The sequence below is a fragment of the Scyliorhinus torazame genome, chromosome 19 (genome assembly GCF_047496885.1).
Source record: "Scyliorhinus torazame isolate Kashiwa2021f chromosome 19, sScyTor2.1, whole genome shotgun sequence".
Lineage (NCBI taxonomy): Eukaryota > Metazoa > Chordata > Chondrichthyes > Carcharhiniformes > Scyliorhinidae > Scyliorhinus > Scyliorhinus torazame.
The window spans coordinates 92,426,270-92,448,378 of NC_092725.1; the positions used below are offsets into that span (position 1 = coordinate 92,426,270).

The following is a 22,109-nucleotide window of genomic DNA, read 5'->3' on the forward strand; positions in this document are numbered from 1 at the left end:
TGCGGCAATGTCAAGGAAGGGGGTCAGTTAGTGATTTTTCAGGATCAGAGGTTATTCAGCAACATCAACTCTTAAAGGATTGCTGGCCGCATTTAACTTTGCTGATTCTGTGCAAGGGAAGATTGAGAATGGCTATGGATAATGCAACAATTTTACAGGCGCTTCTTTGCGACAGTGTCAATCATAGCTGAGTGGATTGCACTCTCACCTGTGAGTCAGATAATTGTGACTTCTTACTGATCCCACTGACATTCCTTGCTCATCTGGCAAACCTCCCGAATGGCTGGCTACACCGCCCGTTCCCTTATCAACCCCCACAACCACCAACAACCACCTGATTAGTTTACTGACCATCCGACTACCCTCGCAACTCATCGGCTACTCCTTCTGACTACCCAGCCCTCTGTACCCCCAGCCACCTCCCCCACACCCAACAACCCTCCCAACATCCCACCAAAGCCCTGACTACACCCCCTCGCCCCCATGAGTCCCAACTCAACATGCTGGGGTCCCCAGCCCCCCCAGCAACCCCCCCAACACCCACATAGGACAACACCGGTTAAAAGCAAATTACAGCGGATGCTGGAATCTGAAACAAAAGAGAAAATGCTGGAAAATCTCAGCAAGTCTGGCAGCATCTGTAGGGAGAGTTCGATGACTCTTTGTCAAAGCTGGCCGTCTGACCACCATGTGAAAAATGCCAGCTTGGCTCCATCAACCTGGTACCTTGACAGTGCCCCTGCCACCCAGGTACCACTGCAAGGATGCCAGGCTGGCACTGCCAGGGTGCCACCCTGCCCAAATGGCATGCACCTGGGTGCCACCAGTCGCCTGGGAGACCCCCTCAGAGATCCAGCAGAGGGCAGTAGAGCAGAGCTGCTGATTGATTGGCTGTTGCAAGGGAAATTTGCATACCTCCGTTGTGGTCACCCTAACTTGAAGGTCGTTTGTGGAGGAGCTGTTGTCAAGTGACACTTAAAGCCAAAACAATTCTTCACTGTTTCCCTCCCTACTCCCTCCTCTAACCAAAAAAACCCAACCGCTGTAAAGATCAAAAGGAAGGCTCAAAGTCAGGTAGAAGTAGAAAGAAGTTGAACCGTGATGCCACAGCCTGCAGGTAAGGGATTGGCTGGTGACTGGCAAGTAGTTTTTCTTTCATTTTCCCTCAGGTGTTATCGTGCAGGGTGCAGAGGTTGCTGAGTGACTGCTTACTGAGAAGGGGAGTGAATAACAGGTAAGCTCTTTCTTTCTTTTTATTTTTTTTATCTAGAGCGGATGGCAGGGAAGGTAGTGCAATGTTCCTCCTGCAGAATGTTTGAGGTGAGGGACGCTGTCAGTGCCCCTGCTGATTTCATCTGTGGGAAGTGCACCCATCTCCAGCTCCTCAGAAACCGCGTTAGGGAACTGGAGCTGGATGAACTTTGGATCATTCGGGAGGCAGAGGTGGTCATAGATAGAAACTTCAGGGATGTAGTTACTCCGAAGAATAAAGATAGATGGGTGACGGTGAGAGGGGTTGGGAGGAAGCCGTCAGTACAGGGATCCCCTGTGGTCGTTCCCCTTTGTAACAAGTATACCGCTTTGGATACTGTTGGGGGGGATGACTTACCAGGGGTATGCCATGGGGTGCAGGTCTCTGGCACAGTGTCTGTCCCTGGTGCTCAGAAGGGAAGGGGGGAGAGGAGTAGAGCATTAGTCATTGGAGACTCCATAGTTAGGGGGATAGATAGGAGATTCTGTGGGAACGAGAGACTCGCGGTTGGTGTGTTGCCTCCCAGGTGCCAGGGTGCGTGATGTCTCGGATCGTGTTTTCGGGATCCTTAAGGGGGAGGGGGAGCAGCCCCAAGTCGTGGTCCACATAGGTACCAACGACATAGGTAGGAAAAGGGATAGGGATGTAAGACAGGAATTCAGGGAGCTAGGGTGGAAACTTAGATCGAGAACAAACAGAGTTATTATCTCTGGGTTGTTACCCGTGCCATGTGATAGCGAGACGAGGAATAGGGAAAGCGAGGAGTTGAACGCGTGGCTACAGGGATGGTGCAGGAGGGAGGGTTTCAGATTTCTGGATAATTGGGGCTCATTCTGGGGTCGGTGGGACCTCTACAAATGGGATGGTCTACACCTGGACCAGAGGGGTACCAATATTCTGGGGGGGAAATTTGCTAATGCTCTTTGGGAGGGTTTAAACTAGTTCAGCAGGGACTTGGGAACCTGAATTGTAGCTCCAGTATACAGGAGGTTGAGAGTAGTGAGGTCATGAGTAAGGTTTTAAAGTTGCAGGAGTGTACCGGCAGGCAGGAAGGTGGCTTAAAGTGTGTCTTCTTCAATGCCAGGAGCATCCGGAATAAGGTGGGTGAACTTACGGCATGGGTTGGTACCTGGGACTTTGATGTTGTGGCCATTTCAGAGACATGGATAGAGCAGGGACAGGAATGGTTGTTGCAGGTGCCAAGGTTTAGATATTACAGTAAGCTCAGGGAAGGTGGTAACAGAGGGGGAGGCGTGGCACTGTTAGTCAAGGACAGTATTACGGTGGCAGAAAGGACGTTTGATGAGGACTCGTCAACTGAGGTAGTATGGGCTGAGGTTAGAAACAGGAAAGGAGAGGTCACCCTGTTAGGGGTTTTCTATAGGCCTCCGAAAAGTTCCAGAGATGTAGAGGAAAGGATTGCAAAGATGATTCTGGATAGGAGCGAAAGCAATAGGGTAGTTGTTATGGGGGACTTTAACTTTCCAAATATTGACTGGAAACGCTATAGTTCGAGTACTTTAGATGGGTCCGTTTTTGTCCAATGTGTGCAGGAGGGTTTCCTGACACAGTATGTAGATAGGCCAACGAGAGGCGAGGCCATATTGGATTTGGTACTGGGTAATGAACCAGGACAGGTGTTAGATTTGGAGGTAGGTGAGCACTTTGGTGATAATGACCATAATTCGATTACGTTTACTTTAGTGATGGAAAGGGATAGGTCTATATCACAGGGCAAGAGCTATATCTGGGGGAAAGGCAATTATGATGCGGTGAGGCAAGACTTAGGATGCATCGGATAGAGAGGATAACTGCAAGGGATGGGCACAATGGAAATGTGGAGCTTGTTCAAGGAACAGCTACTGCGTGTCCTTGATAAGTATGTACCTGTCAGGCAGGGAGGAAGTGGTCGAGCAAGGGAACCGTGGTTTACTAAGGCAGTCGAAACACTTGTCAAGAGGAAGAAGGAGGCTTATGTAAAGATGAGACATGAAGGTTCAGTTAGGGCGCTCGAGAGTTACAAGTTAGCTAGGAAGGACCTAAAGGGAGAGCTAAGAAGAGCCAGGAGGGTGCATGAGAAGTCTTTGGCAGGTAGGATCAAGGATAACCCTAAAGCTTTCTATCGATATGTCAGGAATAAAAGAATGACTAGGGTAAGAGTAGGGCCAGTCAAGGACAGTAGTGGGAAGTTGTGCTTGGAGTCCGAGGAGATAGGAGAGGTGCTAAATGAATATTTTTCGTCAGTATTCACACAGGAAAAAGACAATGTTGTCGAGGAGAATACTGAGATTCGGGCTACTAGACTAGAACGGCTTGAGGTTCATAAGAAGGAGGTGTTAACAATTCTGAAAAGTGTGAAAATAGATAAGTCCCCTGGGCCGGCTGGGATTTATCCTAGGATTCTCTGGGAAGCTAGGGAGGAGATTGCTGGACCTTTGGCTTTGATCTTTAAGTCATCTTTGTCTACAGGAATAGTGCCAGAAGACTGGAGGATAGCAAATGTTGTCCCCTTGTTCAAGAAGGGGAGTAGAGACAACCCCGGTAACTATATAAGAACATAAGAACATAAGAACTAGGAGCAGGAGTAGGCCATCTGGCCCCTCGAGCCTGCTCCGCCATTCAATGAGATCATGGCTGATCTTTTCTGGACTCAGCTCCACTTTCCGGCCCGAACACCATAACCCTTAATCCCTTTATTCTTCAAAAAACTATCTATCTTTATCTTAAAAACATTTAATGAAGGAGCCTCTACTGCTTCACTGGGCAAGGAATTCCATAGATTCACAACCCTTTGGGTGAAGAAGTTCCTCATAAACTCAGGCCTAAATCTACTTCCCCTTATTTTGAGGCTATGCCCCCTAGTTCTGCTTTCACCCGCCAGTGGAAACAACCTGCCCGCATCTATCCTATCGATTCCCTTCATAATTTTATATGTTTCTATAAGATCCCCCCTCATCCTTCTAAATTCCAACGAGTACAGTCCCAGTCTACTCAACCTCTCCTCGTAATCCAACCCCTTCAGCTCTGGGATTAACCTAGTGAATCTCCTCTGCACACCCTCCAGTGCCAGTACATCCTTTCTCAAGTAAGGAGGCCAAAACTGAACACAATACCCCAGGTGTGGCCTCACTAACACCTTATACAATTGCAGCATAACCTCCCTAGTCTTAAACTCCATCCCTCTAGCAATGAAGGACAAAATTCCATTTGCCTTCTTAATCACCTGTTGCACCTGAAAACCAACTTTCTGCGACTCATGCACGAGCACACCCAGGTCTCTCTGCACAGCAGCATGTTTTAATATTTTATCATTTCAATAATAATCCCTTTTGCCGTTATTCTTACCAAAATGGATAACCTCACATTTGCCAACATTGTATTCCATCTGCCAGACCCTAGCCCATTCACTTAGCCTGTCCAAATCCCTCTGCAGACTTCCAGTATCCTCTGCACTTTTTGCTTTACCACTCATCTTAGTGGCATCTGCAAACTTGGACACATTGCACTTGGTCCCCAACTCCAAATCATCGATGTAAATTGTGAACAGTTGTGGGCCCAACACTGATCCCTGAGGGACACCACTAGCTACTGATTGCCAACCAGAGAAACACCCATTAATCCCCACTCTTTGCTTTCTATTAATTAACCAATCCTCTATCCATGCTCCTACTTTCCCCTTAATGACATGCATCTTTATCTTATGCAACAACCTTTTGTGTGGCACCTTGTCAAAGGCTTTCTGGAAATCCAGATATACCACATCCATTGGCTCCCCGTTATCTACCGCACTGTTAATGTCCTCAAAAAATTCCACTAAATTAGTTAGGCACGACCTGCCCTTTATGAACCCATGCTGCGTCTGTCCAATGGGACAATTTCCATTCAGATGCCTCGCTATTTCTTCCTTGATGATAGATCCCAGCATCTTCCCTACTACCGAAGTTAAGCTCACTGGCCTATAATTACCCACTTTCTGCCTACCTCCTTTTTTAAACAGTGGTGTCATGTTTGCTAATTTCCAATCCGCTGGGACCACCCCAGAGTCTAGTGAATTTTGGTAAATTATCACTAGTGCATTTGCAATTTCCCTAGCCATCTCTTTTAGCACTCTGGGATGCATTCCATCAGGGCCAGGAGACTTGTCTACCTTTAGCCCCATTAGCTTGCCCATCACTACCTCCTTGGTGATATCAATCCTCTCAAGGTCCTCACCTGTCATAGCCTCATTTCCATCAGTCACTGGCATGTTATTTGTGTCTTCCACTGTGAAGACCGACCCAAAAAACCTGTTCAGTTCCTCAGCCAGTTCCTCATCTCCCATTATTAAATCTCCCTTCTCATCCTCTAAAGGACCAATATTTACCTTAGCCACTCTTTTTTGTTTTATGTATTTGTAGAAACTTTTACTATCTGTTTTTATATTCTGAGCAAGTTTACTCTCATAATCTATCTTACTCTTCTTTATAGCTTTTTTAGTAGCTTTCTGTTGCCCCCTAAAGATTTCCCAGTCCTCTAGTCTCCCACTGATCTTTGCTACTTTGTATGTTTTTTCCTTCAATTTGATACTCTCCCTTATTTCCTTAGATATCCACGGTCGATTTTCCCTCTTTTTACCGTCCTTCCTTTTTGTTGGTATAAACCTTTGCTGGGCACTGTGAAAAATCACTTGGAAGGTTCTCCACTGTTCCTCAACTGTTTCACCATAAAGTCTTTGCTCCCAGTCGACCTTAGCTAGTTCTTCTCTCATCCCATTGTAATCTCCTATACACCGGTAACCCCGGTGAGCCTTACTTCTGTTGTGGGCAAAATCTTGGAAAGGTTTATAAGAGATAGGGTGTAAAATCATCTGGAAAGGAATAATTTGATTAGACATAGTCAACACGGTTTTGTGAAGGGTAGGTCGTGCCTCACAAACTTTATTGAGTTCTTTGAGAAGGTGACCAAACAGGCGGATGAGGGTAAAGCAGTTGATGTGGTGAAGATGGATTTCAATAAAGCGTTTGATAAGGTTCCCCACGGTAGGCTACTGCAGAAAATACGGAGGCATGGGATTCAGGGTGTTTTAGCAGTTTGGATCAGAAATTGGCTAGCTGGAAGAAGACAAAGGGTGTCGGTTGATGGGAAGTGTTGGGTTGTGAAGAAGGCCTATGGAGTGTTGGCCTTTATTGGTAGAGGGATTGAGTTCCGGTGTCGGGAGGTCATGTTGCAGCTGTACAGAACTCTGGTACGGCCGCATTTGGAGTATTGCGTTAAGTTCTGGTCACCGCATTATAGGAAGGACGTGGAGGCTTTGGAGCGGGTGCAGAGGAGATTTACCAGGATGTTGCCTGGTATGGAGGGAAAATCTTATGAGGAAAGGCTGATGGACTTGAGATTGTTTTCGTTGGAGAGAAGAAGGTTAAGGGGAGACTTAATAGAGGCATACAAAATGATCAGGGGGTTGGATAGGGTGGACAGTGAGAGCCTTCTCCCGCGGATGGATATGGCTGGCACGAGGGGACATAACTTTAAACTGAGGGCTAATAGATATAGGACAGAGGTCAGAGGTAGGTTCTTTACGCAAAGAGTAGTGAGGCCGTGGAATGCCCTACCTGCTACAGTAGTGAACTCGCCAACATTGAGGGCATTTAAAAGTTTATTGGATAAACATATGGATGATAATGGCATAGTGTAGGTTAGATGGCTTTTGTTTCGGTGCAACATCGTGGGCCGAAGGGCCTGTACTGCGCTGTATTGTTCTATGTTCTATGTTCTATGTTCTATGTTCAGACTGGAGTCCAGTTACTAGTGGTGTACCACAAGGATCTGTTTTGGGGCCACTGCTGTTTGTCATTTTTATAAATGACCTGGAGGAGGGCGTAGAAGGATGGGTGAGTAAATTTGCAGATGACACTAAAGTCGGTGGAATTGTGGACAGTGCGGAAGGATGTTACAAGTTTCAGAAGGACATAGATAAGCTGCAGCGCTGGGCTGAGAGGTGGCAAATGGAGTTTAATGCAGAAAAGTGTGAGGTGATTCATTTTGGAAGGAATAACGGGAAGACAGAGTACTGGGCTCATGGTAAGATTCTAGGCAGTTTGGATGAGCAGAGAGATCTCGGTGTCCATGTACATAGATCCCTGAAAGTTGCCACTCAGGTTGAGACGGTTGTTCAGAAGGCGTACGGTGTGTTAGCTTTTATTGGTCGAGGGATTGAGTTTCGGAGCCATGAGATCATGTTGCAGCTGTACAAAACTCTGGTGCGGCCGCATTTGGAGTATTGCATGCAATTCTGGTCGCCGCATTATAGGAAGGATGTGGAAGCATTGGAAAGGGTGCAGAGGAGATTTACCAGAATGTTGCCTGGTATGGAGGGAAGATCTTATGTGGAAAGGCTGAGGGACTTGAGGCTGTTTTCGTTAGAGAGAAGAAGGTTAAGAGGTGACTTAATTGAGGCATACAAGATGATCAGAGGATTGGATAGGGTGGACAGTGAGAGCCTTTTTCCTCGGATGGTGATGTCTAGTACGAGGGGACATAGCTTTAAATTGAGGGGAGATAGATATAAGACAGATGTCAGAGGTAGGTTCTTTACTCAGAATGTAGTAAGGGCATGGAATGCCCTGCCTGCAACAGTAGTGGACTCGCCAACACTAAGGGCATTCAAATGGTCATTGGATAGACATATGGACGATAAGGGAATAGTGTAGATGGGCTTTAGAGTGGTTTCACAGGTCGGTGCAACATCGAGGGCCGAAGGTCCTATGCTGCGCTGTAACGTTCTATGTTCAAGTGCCATTCCATCTGGTCCCCATTTATGGAGACCAGTACTGAAAGGTGCTCACCCGAGCTCTCCGTGGCGAAGGGGCTGGATCCCAATACCTCGGGTGCCTTGGGAAACTGCACATTACAGTGAGACTAACTGTCTCGCTCTAATATGTGATTTGCCAAGAAGGACAGGATTTACATCGCAATCTCTCCTAAAATCGGATTAGATCTCGCGAGGCGTTGTGAACTGGATAGATTTCGGGAGCGGGGTATCTCAGCTTCTATCAGCCATGTTGCGCCGCGGTGAGCTGCTTTTCGGGCACATTGTGGCCATTCGATCGCGCCCTGAGTGTAGTTGAATAGCAACGTGGACCTTGCCCAAATTGTCGGTGAGAAACACCGGCCAAACTCAGCCAAAAAGGCACTTAGAAATGTTTTGGTTGAATTCTGCCCTTAATCTCAAAATGCTGGAGCTTCATCGAGTTTCTTACAGCCCTCCATATAAGATTGTTGACCAACACTTTACTGTAGTGCAGCTGTAAATCTTGCATCCGGATATATTTTTAAATAATCTTTATTAGTAGGCTTACATTACCACTGCAATGAAGCTACTGTGAAAATCCCCTAGTCGCCACACTCTGGCACCTGTTCGGGTACACTGAGGGAGGATTCAGAATGTCCAATTCACCTAACAAGCACTTCTTTTGGGATTTGTGGGAGGAAACCGGAGCACCCGAAGGAAACCCACGTAGACACGGAGAGAACGTGCAGACTCCGCACAGACAGTGACCCAAACCGGGAATCGAACCTGGGATGCTGGCGCTGTGAAGCAACGCTGTGAAGCAACAGTGCTAACCACTGTTTTATCGTGCCGCCCATACTTCTACAAATTAATTTATGGGATGTAGGCAGCACTGGCTAGACCAGCACTTATTGCCCACCCTAATTGCCCATGAGAAAATGGCAGTGAGCTGCCTTCATAAACGGCTGCAGTTCATGTGGTAGAGGTACACCCATTGTTATGGATGGAATTCCATGATTTTGACCCAGCGACAGTGAAGGAATGCCGATATGTTTACAAGCCAGAATAGTTAGTGGCTTGGAGGGGAACCTCCAGGTGGTGGCGTTCCCAGATATTTGCTGCTCTTGTCCTTCCAGATCAGGGCTTTTCCAAGTGCGGGTCGCGACCCGCCCGAGCAGAAGAGCAATGGTTTTCATATGTGGAGTCCCTTTCAAATGTTAAACAAATTTTTTCAAACGGCAGTTATCCAAATGGAGAAAATCATCATTCTTAATGTATAGCAATATCAGAACATCAATAAAAATAAGTGGTCGGTAAGCGAGCAAATACTGGCTACCGATAGCAGAGGCAGAAATGACCACCAGTTCACCTGGTAACTTATGCAGCTCCTATGCCGCACAGGTTGCTTGGTTTTTGACAGTGCAAGCACACCTCGAGGCTAGCTGCCGTGGTCAACCACACATTGGCGAGGGGGGTTAGGAGAGGGCCAAAAGCAGGGCCTTGTTGCCTATTTGTTCACTGGTTGCCACAGAAAGTGATGTGGTGATGTTGGAAACTTTGCCTGAGAGATTTGACTAGAATTGTGTTTTAAAAAAATCATGAAGAATGTAAATTTTAAGGCAAATTAATTAATCCATCTCCCGATCAATAAGACATAGGCTTTCTCTTTCAAGCATTAGGTGGTATGCTATGGGGAAAGAAGTGAGCAATTCCGAAACCCTCCAGGTGGAACGTATAGTAAATATATTCAAAGTTGCAAAGTAGAAATGTTGATCTATTAATTAATAACTGAGAAAACTTGTTCAATGTCCACTCTGTCTGATTAATGACAACCAGAACAGTTACATGTGGGGCAGTTTTAGTGTTGTCAGTGTTCATCAATACTGATGAACTTGTTTCTAATAATGTACTTTGAAGTTGAATGAACTTCCATAAACTGAATTGCATTTAAGCCAATTATAAATCAAGATTTTAATATCACTCTCTTCAGATTTATGGCTGTTTTATTTACAAGAGCCACATATGGATCTCTCCCAGTGATATGTGTTCTTTGTTGACCTCTCCACAGTCTTCTTCCTTCACTTCTTTTTTCCTTGAGGCCATGTCCTATGGTGAATACATGATCATAATTGTTGGCAGCTCTCCAGTATTTCTCAGGAGCAGCTATTCTTCACGTGTGACCCTTGACAGTGAACTTTTATAGATAGGAGCACATCACAGGCATGTCTGATCCTGTCACTCAATGATGACATAAATTCAATGCACCACGAGCTACTGGATAGTGATTAAGAACAGGAAAGCTAGGTGATTTTCTTTGCCTCCCTTGTCTGGGGCAAGTATACTTTAGTGTCCCAAACACTGCCTTGACTCAAGGTTAAGTGAGCGTGGCGTGGGTCCAGAAGGTCGACCGACATGAGTCTCAAAGGTCGACCAGTTGGCAAAACTGGTCCCGGGAAAAAAAGTTTGAATAACACTGTTCTAGATTGGGGACAGCACGGTGGTGCAATGGTTAACAGTGCTGCCTCATGGTGCCGAGGACCCGGATTCAAACACGGCCCTGGGTTACTATCCGTGTGGAGTTTGCACATTCTGCCCGAATCTGCGTGAGTCTCACCTCCGCAGCCCCAAAATGTGCAAGGTAGGTGGATTGGCCACGCTAAATTGCCCCTTAATAAAAAAAGAACACTGTTCTAGACGGTCGTGGTTGTGCGTTTGGAAGGTGCTGCCGAAGCCAAGGAGCCTTGGTGAGTTTCTGCAGTGCATCTTGTAGTACATATAGTTGCCAGAGGAAGGATTAAATGTTTGTGGAAGCGGTGCCAATCAGGCGGGTGTACATTGACATAACAATTAGTTCCCAACTGTTTACCAATAATATAATATAAGAGTGAGTTTGTATCTAGACTCTAGGATGTGATTTTATTGCTGTTGTTTTGCAGGATCGGCCTTGCTATTTCAGCTTTGTGAACAGCGTCAGACTGTGGCATCGAGGACAGTCGAGTGCACCTGTAAGTAACAATGGATCTTGAACTGGCCTCCTGTGCTGCTTTGAAGCTTCAACATATGCAACTAGAGAAGGGCCTGTACTGGACCTGGTATTGGGAAATGAGCCCGGCCAGGTTGTAGAAGTTTCAGTTGGGGAGCATTTCGGGAACAGTGACCACAATTCATTAAAGTGCTGGTGGACAAGGATAAGAGTGGTCTTGGGTGAATATGCTAAATTGGGGGAAGGCTAATTATAACAATATTAGGCGGATGTTTGAGGGTAAATCAACATCTGACGTGTGGGAGGCTTTCAAATGTCAGTTGAAAGGAATTCAGGACCGGCATGTTCCTGTGAGGAAGAAGGATAAATACGGCAAACTTCGGGAACCTTGGATAATGAGAGATATTGTAGGGCTCGTCAAAAACAAAAAGGAGGCATTTGTCAGGGCTAGAAGGCTGGGAACAGATGAAGCTTGTGTGGATTATAAGGAAAGTAGGAAGGAACTTAAGCAAGGAATCAGGAAGGCTAAAAGGGGTCACGAAATGTCATTGGCAAATAAGGTTAAGGAAAATCTCAAGGCTTTTTACATGTACATAAAAAGCAAGAGGATAGCCAGGGATAGGGTTGGCCCACTGGAGGACAGGGGAGGGAATCTATGTGTGGAACCAGCGGAAATGGGCGAGGTACTAAATGAATACTTTGCATCAGCATTCACCAAAGAGAAGGAATTGGTGGATGTTGAGTCTGGAGAAGGGAGTGTAGATAGTCTGGGTCACAGTGAGATCCAAAAAGACGAGGTTTTGGGCGTCTTGAAAAATATTAAGGTAGATAAGTCCCCAGGGCCTGATGGGATTTACCCTAAATACTGAAGGAGGCACGAGAGGAAGTTGCTGAGGCCTTGACAGAAATATTTGGATCCTCACTGTCTTCAGGTGATGTACCGGAGGACTGGAGAATAGCCAATGTTGTTCCTTTGTTTAAGAAGGGTAGCAAGGATTATCCAGGGAACTACAGGCCGGTGACCTTTATGTCAGTGGTAGGGAAATTACTGGAGAGAATTCTTCGAGACAGGATCTACTCCCATTTGGAAGCAAGTGGACATATTAGCAAGAGGCAGCATAGTTTTGTGAAGGGCAGGTCGTGTCTCACTAGCTTGATAGAATTTTTCGAGGAGGTCACAAAAATGATTGATGAACGTAGGGCAGTGGATGTTGTCTATATGGACTTCAGTAAGGCCTTTGACAAGGTCCCTCATGGCAGACTGGTACAAAAGGTGAAGTCACACGAGATCAGAGGTGAGCTGGCAAGATGGATACAGAACTGGCTAGGTCATAGAAGGCAGAGAGTAGCAATGGAAAGGTGTTTTTCTGATTGGAGGGCTGTGACTAGTGGTGTTCCGCAGGGCTCAGTGCTGGGACCTTTGCTGCTCATAGTATATATAAATGTTTTGGAGGAAAATGTAACTGGTCTGATTAGTAAGTTTACGGACGACACAAAGGTTGGTGGAATTGCGGATAGCGAGGAGGACTGTCAGAGGGTACAGAAGGATTTAGATCGTCTGGAGACTTGGGTGGAGAGATGGCAGATGGAGTTTAATCCGGACAAATGTGAGGTACTGCATTTTGGAAGGACTAATACAGGTAGGGAATATACAGTGAATGGTAGAACCCTCAAGAGTATTGACAGTCAGAGAGATCTAGGTGTACAGGTCCACAGGTCACTGAAAGGGGCAACACAGGTGTAGAAGGTAGTCAAGAAGGCATACAGCATGCTTGCCTTCATTGGCCGCGGCATTGAGTATAAAAATTGGCAAGTCATGTTGCAGCTGTATAGAACCTTAGTTAGGCCACACTTGGAGTACAGTGTTCAATTCTGGTCGCCACACTACCAGAAGGATGTGGAGGCTTTCGAGAGGGTGCAGAAGAGATTTACCAGGATGTTGCCTGGTATGGAGGGCATTAGCTATGAGGAGAGGTTGAATAAACTCAGTTTGATCTCACTGGAATGACGGAGGTTGAGGGGCGACCTGATAGAGGCCTACAAAGTTATGAGGGGTATAGACAGGGTGGATAGTCAGAGACTTTTTCCCAGGGTAGAGGGGTCAATTACTAGGGGGCATAGGTTTAAGATGCGAGGGGCAAGGTTTAGAGGAGATGTACAAGGCAAGTTTGTTTACACAGAGGGTAGTGGGTGCCTGGAACTCACTGCCAGAGGAGGAAGCAGGGACGATAATGATGTTTAAGGGGCATCTTGACAAATACATGAATAGGATGGGACTAGAGGGATACTGACCCCGGAAGTGTAGAAGATTTTAGTTTTGATGGGCAGCATGGTCGGCGCAGGCTTGGAGGGCCGAAGGGCCTGTTCCTGTGCTGTACTTTTCTTTGTTCTTTGTTCTTTGTTCAAGTCATGGTGAATGTGAACTTCGGTATTACTGGGAGGTGAGGAGGGAGGTTGACCCTGTATTTGCGGGGGGGAGGGAAGAATTGCAGGATAGGGAGCTGGAGTAGATAACAGGGTTAGATTGGAGAAAAGCTGAAGAGGGATTGGTCAACATGTAGCAAGGATGTTAAATTTAAAGCTTTGGATCTGATTGAGGACACAAACAATATCGGCAACGGCAACGTGCCTCAATGACTACCGTCCAGTGGCCCTGACTTCAGTCGTAATTAAGTGCTTCGAGAGGTTGATCATGAAGCGCATCACCTCCATACTCCCAGAACGCCTTGATCCACTGCAATTCGCATACCGCTGCAACCGGTCCACATCAGATGCCATTTCCCTGGCCCTACACTCATCCCTAGAGCATCTCGAAAACAAGGACTCCTACATCAGACTCCTATTTATTGACTACAGCTCCGCCTTCAACACCATAATCCCAGCCAAGCTCATATCAAAGCTCCAAAACCTAGGACTTGGCTCCCCACTCTGCAACTGGATCCTCGATTTTCTGACCAACAGAACACAATCAGTAAGAATGAACAACAACACCTCCTCCACAATAGTCCTCAACACCGGGGCACGGCAAGGCTGCGTACTTAGCCCCCTACTCTACTCCCTGTACACACACGACTGCGTGGCCAAACTTGGTTCCAACTCCATCTACAAGTTTGCTGATGATACGACCATAGTGGGCCGGATCTCGAATAACGATGAGTCCGAATACAGGTGGGAGATAGAGAACTTAGCGGAGTGGTGTAGCAACAACAATCTCTCCCTCAATGCCAGCAAAACTAAAGAGCTGGTCATTGACTTCAGGAAGCAAAGTACTGTCCACACCCCTGTAGGCACCAAGGGGGCCGAGGTGGAGATGGCTAGCAGTTTCAAATTCCTAGGGGTGCACATCTCCAAAAATCTGTCCTGGTCCACCCACGTCGACGCTACGACGAAGAAAGCACAACAGTGCCTATACTTCCTCAGGAAACTAAGGAAATTCGGCATGTCCACATTAACCCTTCCCAACTTTTACAGATGCACCATAGAAAGCATCCTATCGGGCTGCATCACAGCCTGGTATGGCAACTGCTCGGCCCAGGACCGCAAGAAACTTCAGAGAGTCGTGAAAACCGCCCAGTCCATCACATGAACCTGCCTCCCATCCATTGACTCCATCTAGACCTCCCGCTGCCTGGGGAAAGCGGGCAGCATAATCAAAGATCCCTCCCACCCGGCTTACTCACTCTTCCAACTTCTTCCATCGGGCAGGAGGTACAGAAGTCTGAGAACACGCATGAACAGACTCAAAAACAGCTTCTTCCCCACTGTCACCAGACTCCTAAATGACCCTCTTATGGACTGACCTCATTAACACTACACCCTGTATGCTTCATCCAATGCCAGTGCTTATGTAGTTACATTGTATATGTTGTGTTGCCCTATTATGTATTTTCTTTTATTCCCTTTTCTTCCCATGTACTTAATGATCTGTTGAGCTGCTCGCAGAAAAATACTTTTCACTGTACCTCGGTACACGTGACAATAAACAAATCCAATCCAATATCGAATGATCTTGAAGAGTTTATGCAGATAAACTCATTGTTGTAATATTAGGTGAAGCAACAGACTATTTTCATCAATAGGCTCTCACAATTTGAGAAATACTTGAAGAAAAAGATTGTATAAGGCTATGAAGAAAGAGTGGGAAAGTAAGACTAATTGGATAGCTTCATGAAAGCTAGCACAAACACAATGGGTGGAATGGTCTCTTTCTGTGCTGTGTGATACAATGATGATCAATATTACTCATGGTTGTTGTAAGTGTGTCGTTTGGTAAATCTATTTAAGAGATTCTGAATCTTACAGTTTAACAATAAGCGCTTATTAAATACTAGTAACTATGTACATATATATAGTATAAGGTCTAAGCTCGGAGCTGTCTCCATGTTTGCCTCAACACACATCTCTGTCCAGTGCAAGACAGCCCGCTCGACTCAGGTCATGTGTTCCTTTGCATCACAGCGTGGGCAGTACTGTATCCAGTCCCACATTAACTCTTTCTATGCCTGACTCTTATAGTAGAATGATCACAGTTAGAGGGATACGGCACTAGTAAGTGCTGAGTATTTTGGCCAAGGGTGATATCATGAGGGCCGAAGGGCCTGTTCCTATGCAGTTCTGTACTTTGTTCTTTTCTTCTTTGTTCAATCACAAAGGATCCAGTCATGAGGTTGTTTGGAGCTGTTTCATGATAAAGACAAGGAATGTGAACAAAGGGAATAGGAGCTGGAGTGGTGCTCCTAGTCAGCGAGCACAGGGGTGATAGGTGAACGGGACTTTCTGTAGGTTAGTATACAGGCAGCAGAATTTTGGATGGCTCGGTTTTCTGGAGGATGGTAGTTGGGAAGCTGGCCAGGAGAGCATTGGAATGGTTGAGTCTGGATGTAACAAAGGAACACAGAGCAGACATGAATACTGGGAGGGTTTTACAATCAACTGGGAGAAGTTAAAGACACTCATATTATAAATAGACCACAATGTTAGGGTGTACATAGTGAATGCTGGTGATTAGCAATTGCCATTTAATTAGAACACTTCAATTCATTTTCTGAGTCTCTAAATCACCTGTTCTAAATTTAGTTTTGTTTGGCAAAGGTTAAAGAGGATGTAACAAATGGAGATGTTTATCTGATTCAAACAGAGCACAGCCAGCTTACATAGACGGCAATGATAATTAGCATTTTTTTTACATTTGAACAACTAAAGCCATCAAGGAAATTACTTCCCATTATATCTTCACTTCTTTTTCAAACAATTCTCCTGTGTTGATTTACGATTTCTGGATGACAGAATCAGGCTTGGAACTTTCAAACCATTGGAAGATCTGTAGGATGGGGGTGATTTGCATTGTGGCTGCCTCTGGGGCATAAAATGAACACAAAGACCAATCTAGCAGTGGGGCAACCTGGGCAACACCAGTGCTGGGCAGTGCAAAAAAGCCATATGGTTGCCACAATTTAATGGCCTTGTTGCACCTGGCTTGGTGACGCAAGAGAGGCCTCTCACGAGATTCGAAACGTACAATTGCCTCGCAGCATGGAACGGAACCTCATGAAGCATCGTGATCTTGATCTTGCCCTCACCATATTCTCCCGGGGCCTGGGTACTATCAGCCTTGCCTGGTAGAACTTGCCATGGCGATGGTTAGTACTGGTCCGCACAAACATGGATCAGATGTAATGGCGCCTGGGGTGTCCCCCTGTCATTGAAGACTCCTGGGCAGTCTGGCTCTGGGCAGGGTGGTAATCTGACACTTCTGCTGGCACCCGGGCACCATGGCAGTGCCATCCCAGCACATTGGCACTGCCAGCTGGGCGCCCTAGCAGTGTCACCTTGGCACTGCCACAGTGCCAGAGTGCCAGACTGGCAGTGTCAAGGTGTTAGGGATCAGGCCCATGGATGCCTTGTCCTCAAGAGGTGGGGGTGGGGGGCGCGAGGTCCCCCAAAGAAAATGTTCATTAGTGTCAAATGTAGGCCTACATTAACACTACAATGAAGTTACTGTGAAAAGCCCTGAGTCGCCACACTCCGGCGCCTGTTCGGGTACACCTGAGGGAGAATTCAGAATATCCAATTCACCGAACAAGCACGTCTTTCGGGATCTTTGGGAGGAAACTGGAGCAGTCAGAAGAAACCTGCGCAGACACGAGGGGAACGTGCAGACTCCATACAGACAGTGACCCAAGCCGGGAATCGAACCCGGGTCCCTGGCGCTGTGAAGCAACGCTGCTACCATGCTGCCCATAAGGTAGGTTGGGTACAGTGGGAGGGTGAGAGGGGGGGGGGGGGGGGGGGCGGCGGCGGAGACGATGGTGGAGTGGCTGAGGATGTTGAACGATCGGGGCTGGATTTAAAAATTGCTCCCCAATACACTAAACTGTTCCTGCACTGGTGAGCTGAGTTCGTTGGTGCAGGAAATGATTGTAAGCGTGGCCTTGACTGGGCGTTCCTCACGGAGGCCACAAAACCCAATAAAGTGGCGATAAACAGCTGTGTCATTCTTTCCGCTGCAGTCTTCGAGAAACACCCAGTTAAACCCCCCAAAACAGGACTCTGTTTCTGTTCCGTTAATTGTGCCGTGCATCCTCAGTGAACGTCTATAATCTGTTTCTGCTGAGCATGAAGCATGACGAACCTCCAGAAACAATAGCAGGATGTTTTATGTAAGAAAACATGCCTGTGGAATAGGAGTGCCCCCTCGTCCAAGTCATTGCCATTCCCTCTCCCTCCATCCCATCATTGTCCACTCCAAACCTCTGGGGGTTGCACGGAACCTGACTTAACAGCAAGAGCAAAAATTTGCATCCATATAGTATCTTTAAAATAGAGCATTATCAGGTAAAATCTGACACTGAATCACATAAGGAGCTATTAGGACAGATGATCAAAAGCTTGGTCAAAGAGGTAGATTTTAAGGAAAGTCTTGAATAGGAGAGAGAGGTAGAGAGGTTTAGGAAACAAATTCCAGACCTAAGGGCATCTGCAGCTGAAGGTTTATTTCAGGAAAATTTTACTTACCTGGGCCTTTGAGTTTGTCTGTTTTCTCTTATCTTCCACTGGTTGTTTGAGGTCCGTGTGTGCATCTCAGTCAAAATGCCCTTGAGGCCCAAATGATGTAATCAGACTCTGCCATTTCAAAAGTCTTATAGGGCATGATTGGCTGGATGCAGGAAGGTTGTTTCCCCTGGCTAGAACCAGGGACACATTCTCAAGATAAGGGGCAGACCATTTAGGACTGCAATGATGTGGAATTTCTTCACTCAGAGGGTGGTGAATCTTTGGAATTCTCTACCGCAGAGGGCTGTGGAAGCTCAATCATTGAGCATGTTCAAGACAGAAATTGATAGATTTCTGGATACTCATGGCATCAGGGGATATGGTGGTTAATGGGGGGGAAATGACATAGAGGTAGATGATCAACCATGATCTGTTTGAATGGCAAGCAGGCTCAAAGGGCTGAATGGCCTACTCCCATGTCTATGTTTCTATTCTCTGCAACTTGTTGTCATAATTTAACCCAATTATCCTTTGTATGTTCCTGATAAATCTGCAACCCCTCCAAGGCCAATATATTCTCCCTGAGGTGCCGAATCCAGGACTAAATTCAGTCACCCTAGATATGTTTGAACTAGAGATTAATATAACTGGAGCATTACTTCAACCAGCTCTCTTGAAATGAAGATCAACATTCCAGTGGCTTGAGTATTTCTAAAAAAAAGGCATCCAATATTGGAAAACATTTGCTCAATAGTCCTCAGTCTGCTAAATGTTATGCTGGTAATCAATTATGGTGGTGACATAGTAGTATTGTTGCTGGACTACTAATCCAGAGACCCAGGGTACTTCTCTGGAGAGTCGGGTTCGAATCCCAACATGGCAGATGGTGAAATTTGTATTCAGTAAAAATCTGGAATTAGAACTCGAATGATAACCATGTAATTCCAGATCTACAGCAATGTGGTTGACTCTTAAATGACCCTCTGAAATGCACCAGTGAGCCACTTAGTTCAAAGGCAATTAGGGATCGGCAATAAATGCTGACCTGACCAGTGTCACCCACATCCCATGAATGAATGGGAAAAAAATGAAAGATTGTGAGTCAGGCTCACAGTGTTGTGCAATTGAGTGTACTGGAAGCCACATATATTAATACACAGGGCCCTGTTCTTTGCAGACAGAACAACCATGTGCACACATTGCATCTGTTTCAGCTGAACAAAATAAGTAATTATTCACTATCCGCTGGTTCCTTCCACAGGGTAATTCTGTCTGATTTAATGTCTGGCAGTTAACTATCAGTCATCATCAACTGGTATATTCTCCATGGCAATGCCTCTACATATCCATTTGCCAACTAATCAGCATCCTCTTCTCATATAGTATAAAGTTGTTGTTTCCCCTGGCATTGCTATTCTTGTGATTCTTATGGTGAGTGCAAGACAAAAAAACTTTGACAAAATGTATTTTTTCAGCAATACTTAAGTTCTCTACAGACAAACAACTATTCCAGTAACTGCTTTAATTACTTTTGATCTGTGCATTAACTTTTAGTGATTCCTATACCTGGACTCCTAAATCTCCCTTCTCATTTACAGTTGTGACCTTGAATCTATTGAGACAATATTCTGTCGTTCGTAGGATTAAAGTGGATGAACTGTAACTTACCCACATTGAGCTCCATTTGCCTGTTTAATTACTGAGTAGATCAATGGCCTTTTGGAATTTCTGCTTGGATCTGTACCAGCTTGGTGTCTTCAGCAGACTTAGACCTTTGACTCTCTGTTCCTTCATACAACTCTGTTTATAAACACAGTGAAAACCTAGTGCAGAGTTCTAGGTGTCATCACTTGCTGCATCCTACCAAGTTGAACATTATCTATATTCTTTTGCCTGAATTTTCATTAGCTAAAATGGTCTTGGAGACCTGATTTCCGAAATCCTGTGTCCAAACCCAGCACCCACCATATTCACTGGGATAGATGAGGTTGAAGATGGGTTGAACTTTGCACATTTCGGTTCACTGAAACAGTCCTCAAACAGATCCAATTTTCATAACTGGGAGGTCCAAACATGTCTTGTGGGCTTTACACCTTTCAGGAAAAGGTCCAAAGCTGCTGGACTACTTTGAAGAGGTAGGGTACTCTTTTGAATAATTCCAGGGACACCACTCAGAGAAGCAAATGCCTTTCGGAAAGGCCAAATACCCTTGGGGATTGCTAAATGTAGAACTGAACATGCATGAAGAATGGGATAAACTAATTGGAACTGTCAAGCTGTCAAAGGAAATGTCAAGCTGTGAAGACATTTAAATCTCATGCCCTTTAATTTAAATATAAAAAAGCATGCAGCTTGCTATTTCACTCTGCCTCTTTACCTAAACCTGAGAGTTATCAGTACAGGATTAGTGCTATATGACTGATTTTACAACCTAGCATTACCACAGTGGGGTACCTGTCAGTTAACAGTTTGATTGACAGCTCCCAAGTGGTTGCAAAGTATTTCATGAGAGGCTTTGTATACAAATACTTGTTTTATAAGGGATTAAGCAGTTAAATAAAATGCTTATTTTTATAAGGGTTCAAACACTTGAATGAATTATTATTTGCTTGTTTTTATCAGGGATTATGTAGTTGAATGAACATAAATTTGGGGCATAGTTTTTATGAATGGGAATATTGGAAAGAAAACCTAAAGACTGCAATGGATGCTTAAGAATTTTCTATTTCATTCCCCATGGGTCCTGAGGTCTGCCCTTGGTGGATAATAGGTGAATTGGCACAAAAGGTCTAAGGGAAAATGGTAGTGGGGCATAGGTTGCATGAGTTGGCACCATATTGATATGGGACTATTAAGGACCCTGAGGGTGGGTAAAGGAGCTTTGGTTGGAATATGGGCTACAAAAGGCCATAGAGTGTTGAGAAAGGGACAGGGGCATAGGCTGGCATAGAAGGCATGAGGGACCATGGGGATGGGTGCTGGCATGAGGTGGCATAGATGGTGCATGGTGAGCATGTGGGGGGTGATGAGGAGGAGTGAGGGCTGGAGGGCTATTTTTGTTTTATTGTGTTTTTTAAAGCTGGTATAAAGTTCAGGATCACAGAGGCAGGCCTTTTGCACAGCCCACCTCCCCACCTGGCAGGCCCTGCGGCTGCCTCCCCACTCTTTCCAGAGGTGGCAAGCCCCACTGCAGTTAAAAGCCCCCCAAACCTTGGAATGAAATTACGTCAGTTTGGCCCGACTCGGTAGCAAGGATTTGGGCCTTTTCCCCCTGTCTCCTAACTACTTCTCTATCCAATCTATTAGGTTGACTCCAAACTCAGTCTCTTGTGTGGAACCTTGTTGACTGCCGAAGACACTCCCTTATATAATAATGTTAGATACCTCCTCAAAACAATCAACAGTTATTTGACACTTTACTAATCCAAGCTGACACTATTCAGCCCATACTTGCCCAAGTGGTTCAGGCACTCTGTCCCGAATAATAGATTCTAGCAACTTCCCCATAACTAATGTTAGACCATAGGTCAATAATTAACAAGTTATCTCTCTTACCTTTCTTAAATACAATTCTGGAATGGCATTGGCAATTTTCCAATCCAAGCAGATAATTCCTGAATTGAGAGAGTTTTGGAAGATCATGAGAAAGACAATTTCCTCATCAACTTCTTTACAAATTCATCCATCTTTTAATTTCATTAGTATCTCAATCAACACGTTTTTAAAAAAAATTATATTGAATCCAGTCAGTTCCTTCTTTTGATTTATTGTTAGTTTTTCTTGTATGCCTGATACAAAGCAAATATTTAGTAAGTCGACCATTTCCTGAATATCACCTGCACCTGTTATTAGAGAGACACATTTCTCTTCGCCAGTCTCTTTATCTTCATATATTTGTGAAATCCTTTAGTCTGGCCATAATATCCTTTAGAAGTTTAAAAAAACTCATATTCCCTTTCGTCAGCTCTTATTCCTTTGTTGTTCTTTCTTTTTTTTTCTCTCTCTCTCTCAACCTAAAGGTGCATATATCAGACTTTCATCTGTTTCATAGCTAATTATTCCTGGAACAGGCCGCACGTCTGTTGCCAGGGGCTTATAGCTTGAGGGGCATT

The 22,109-nt window shown here is 45.4% G+C and overlaps 1 protein-coding gene across 4 annotated transcripts in view; it reads left to right on the plus strand.

The window, feature by feature from the left end:
• Nucleotides 1–22,109, plus strand: part of LOC140396304 (uncharacterized) — a 286,423-nt gene that overhangs the window by 15,510 nt on the left and 248,804 nt on the right. For all 4 annotated transcript variants that reach the window (XM_072484765.1, XM_072484763.1, XM_072484767.1 and 1 more), the window contains exon 2: nucleotides 10,958–11,026. In XM_072484765.1, coding sequence (XP_072340866.1) covers nucleotides 10,958–11,026 — 69 coding nt within the window. The remainder of the gene's footprint in view (nucleotides 1–10,957; nucleotides 11,027–22,109) is intronic.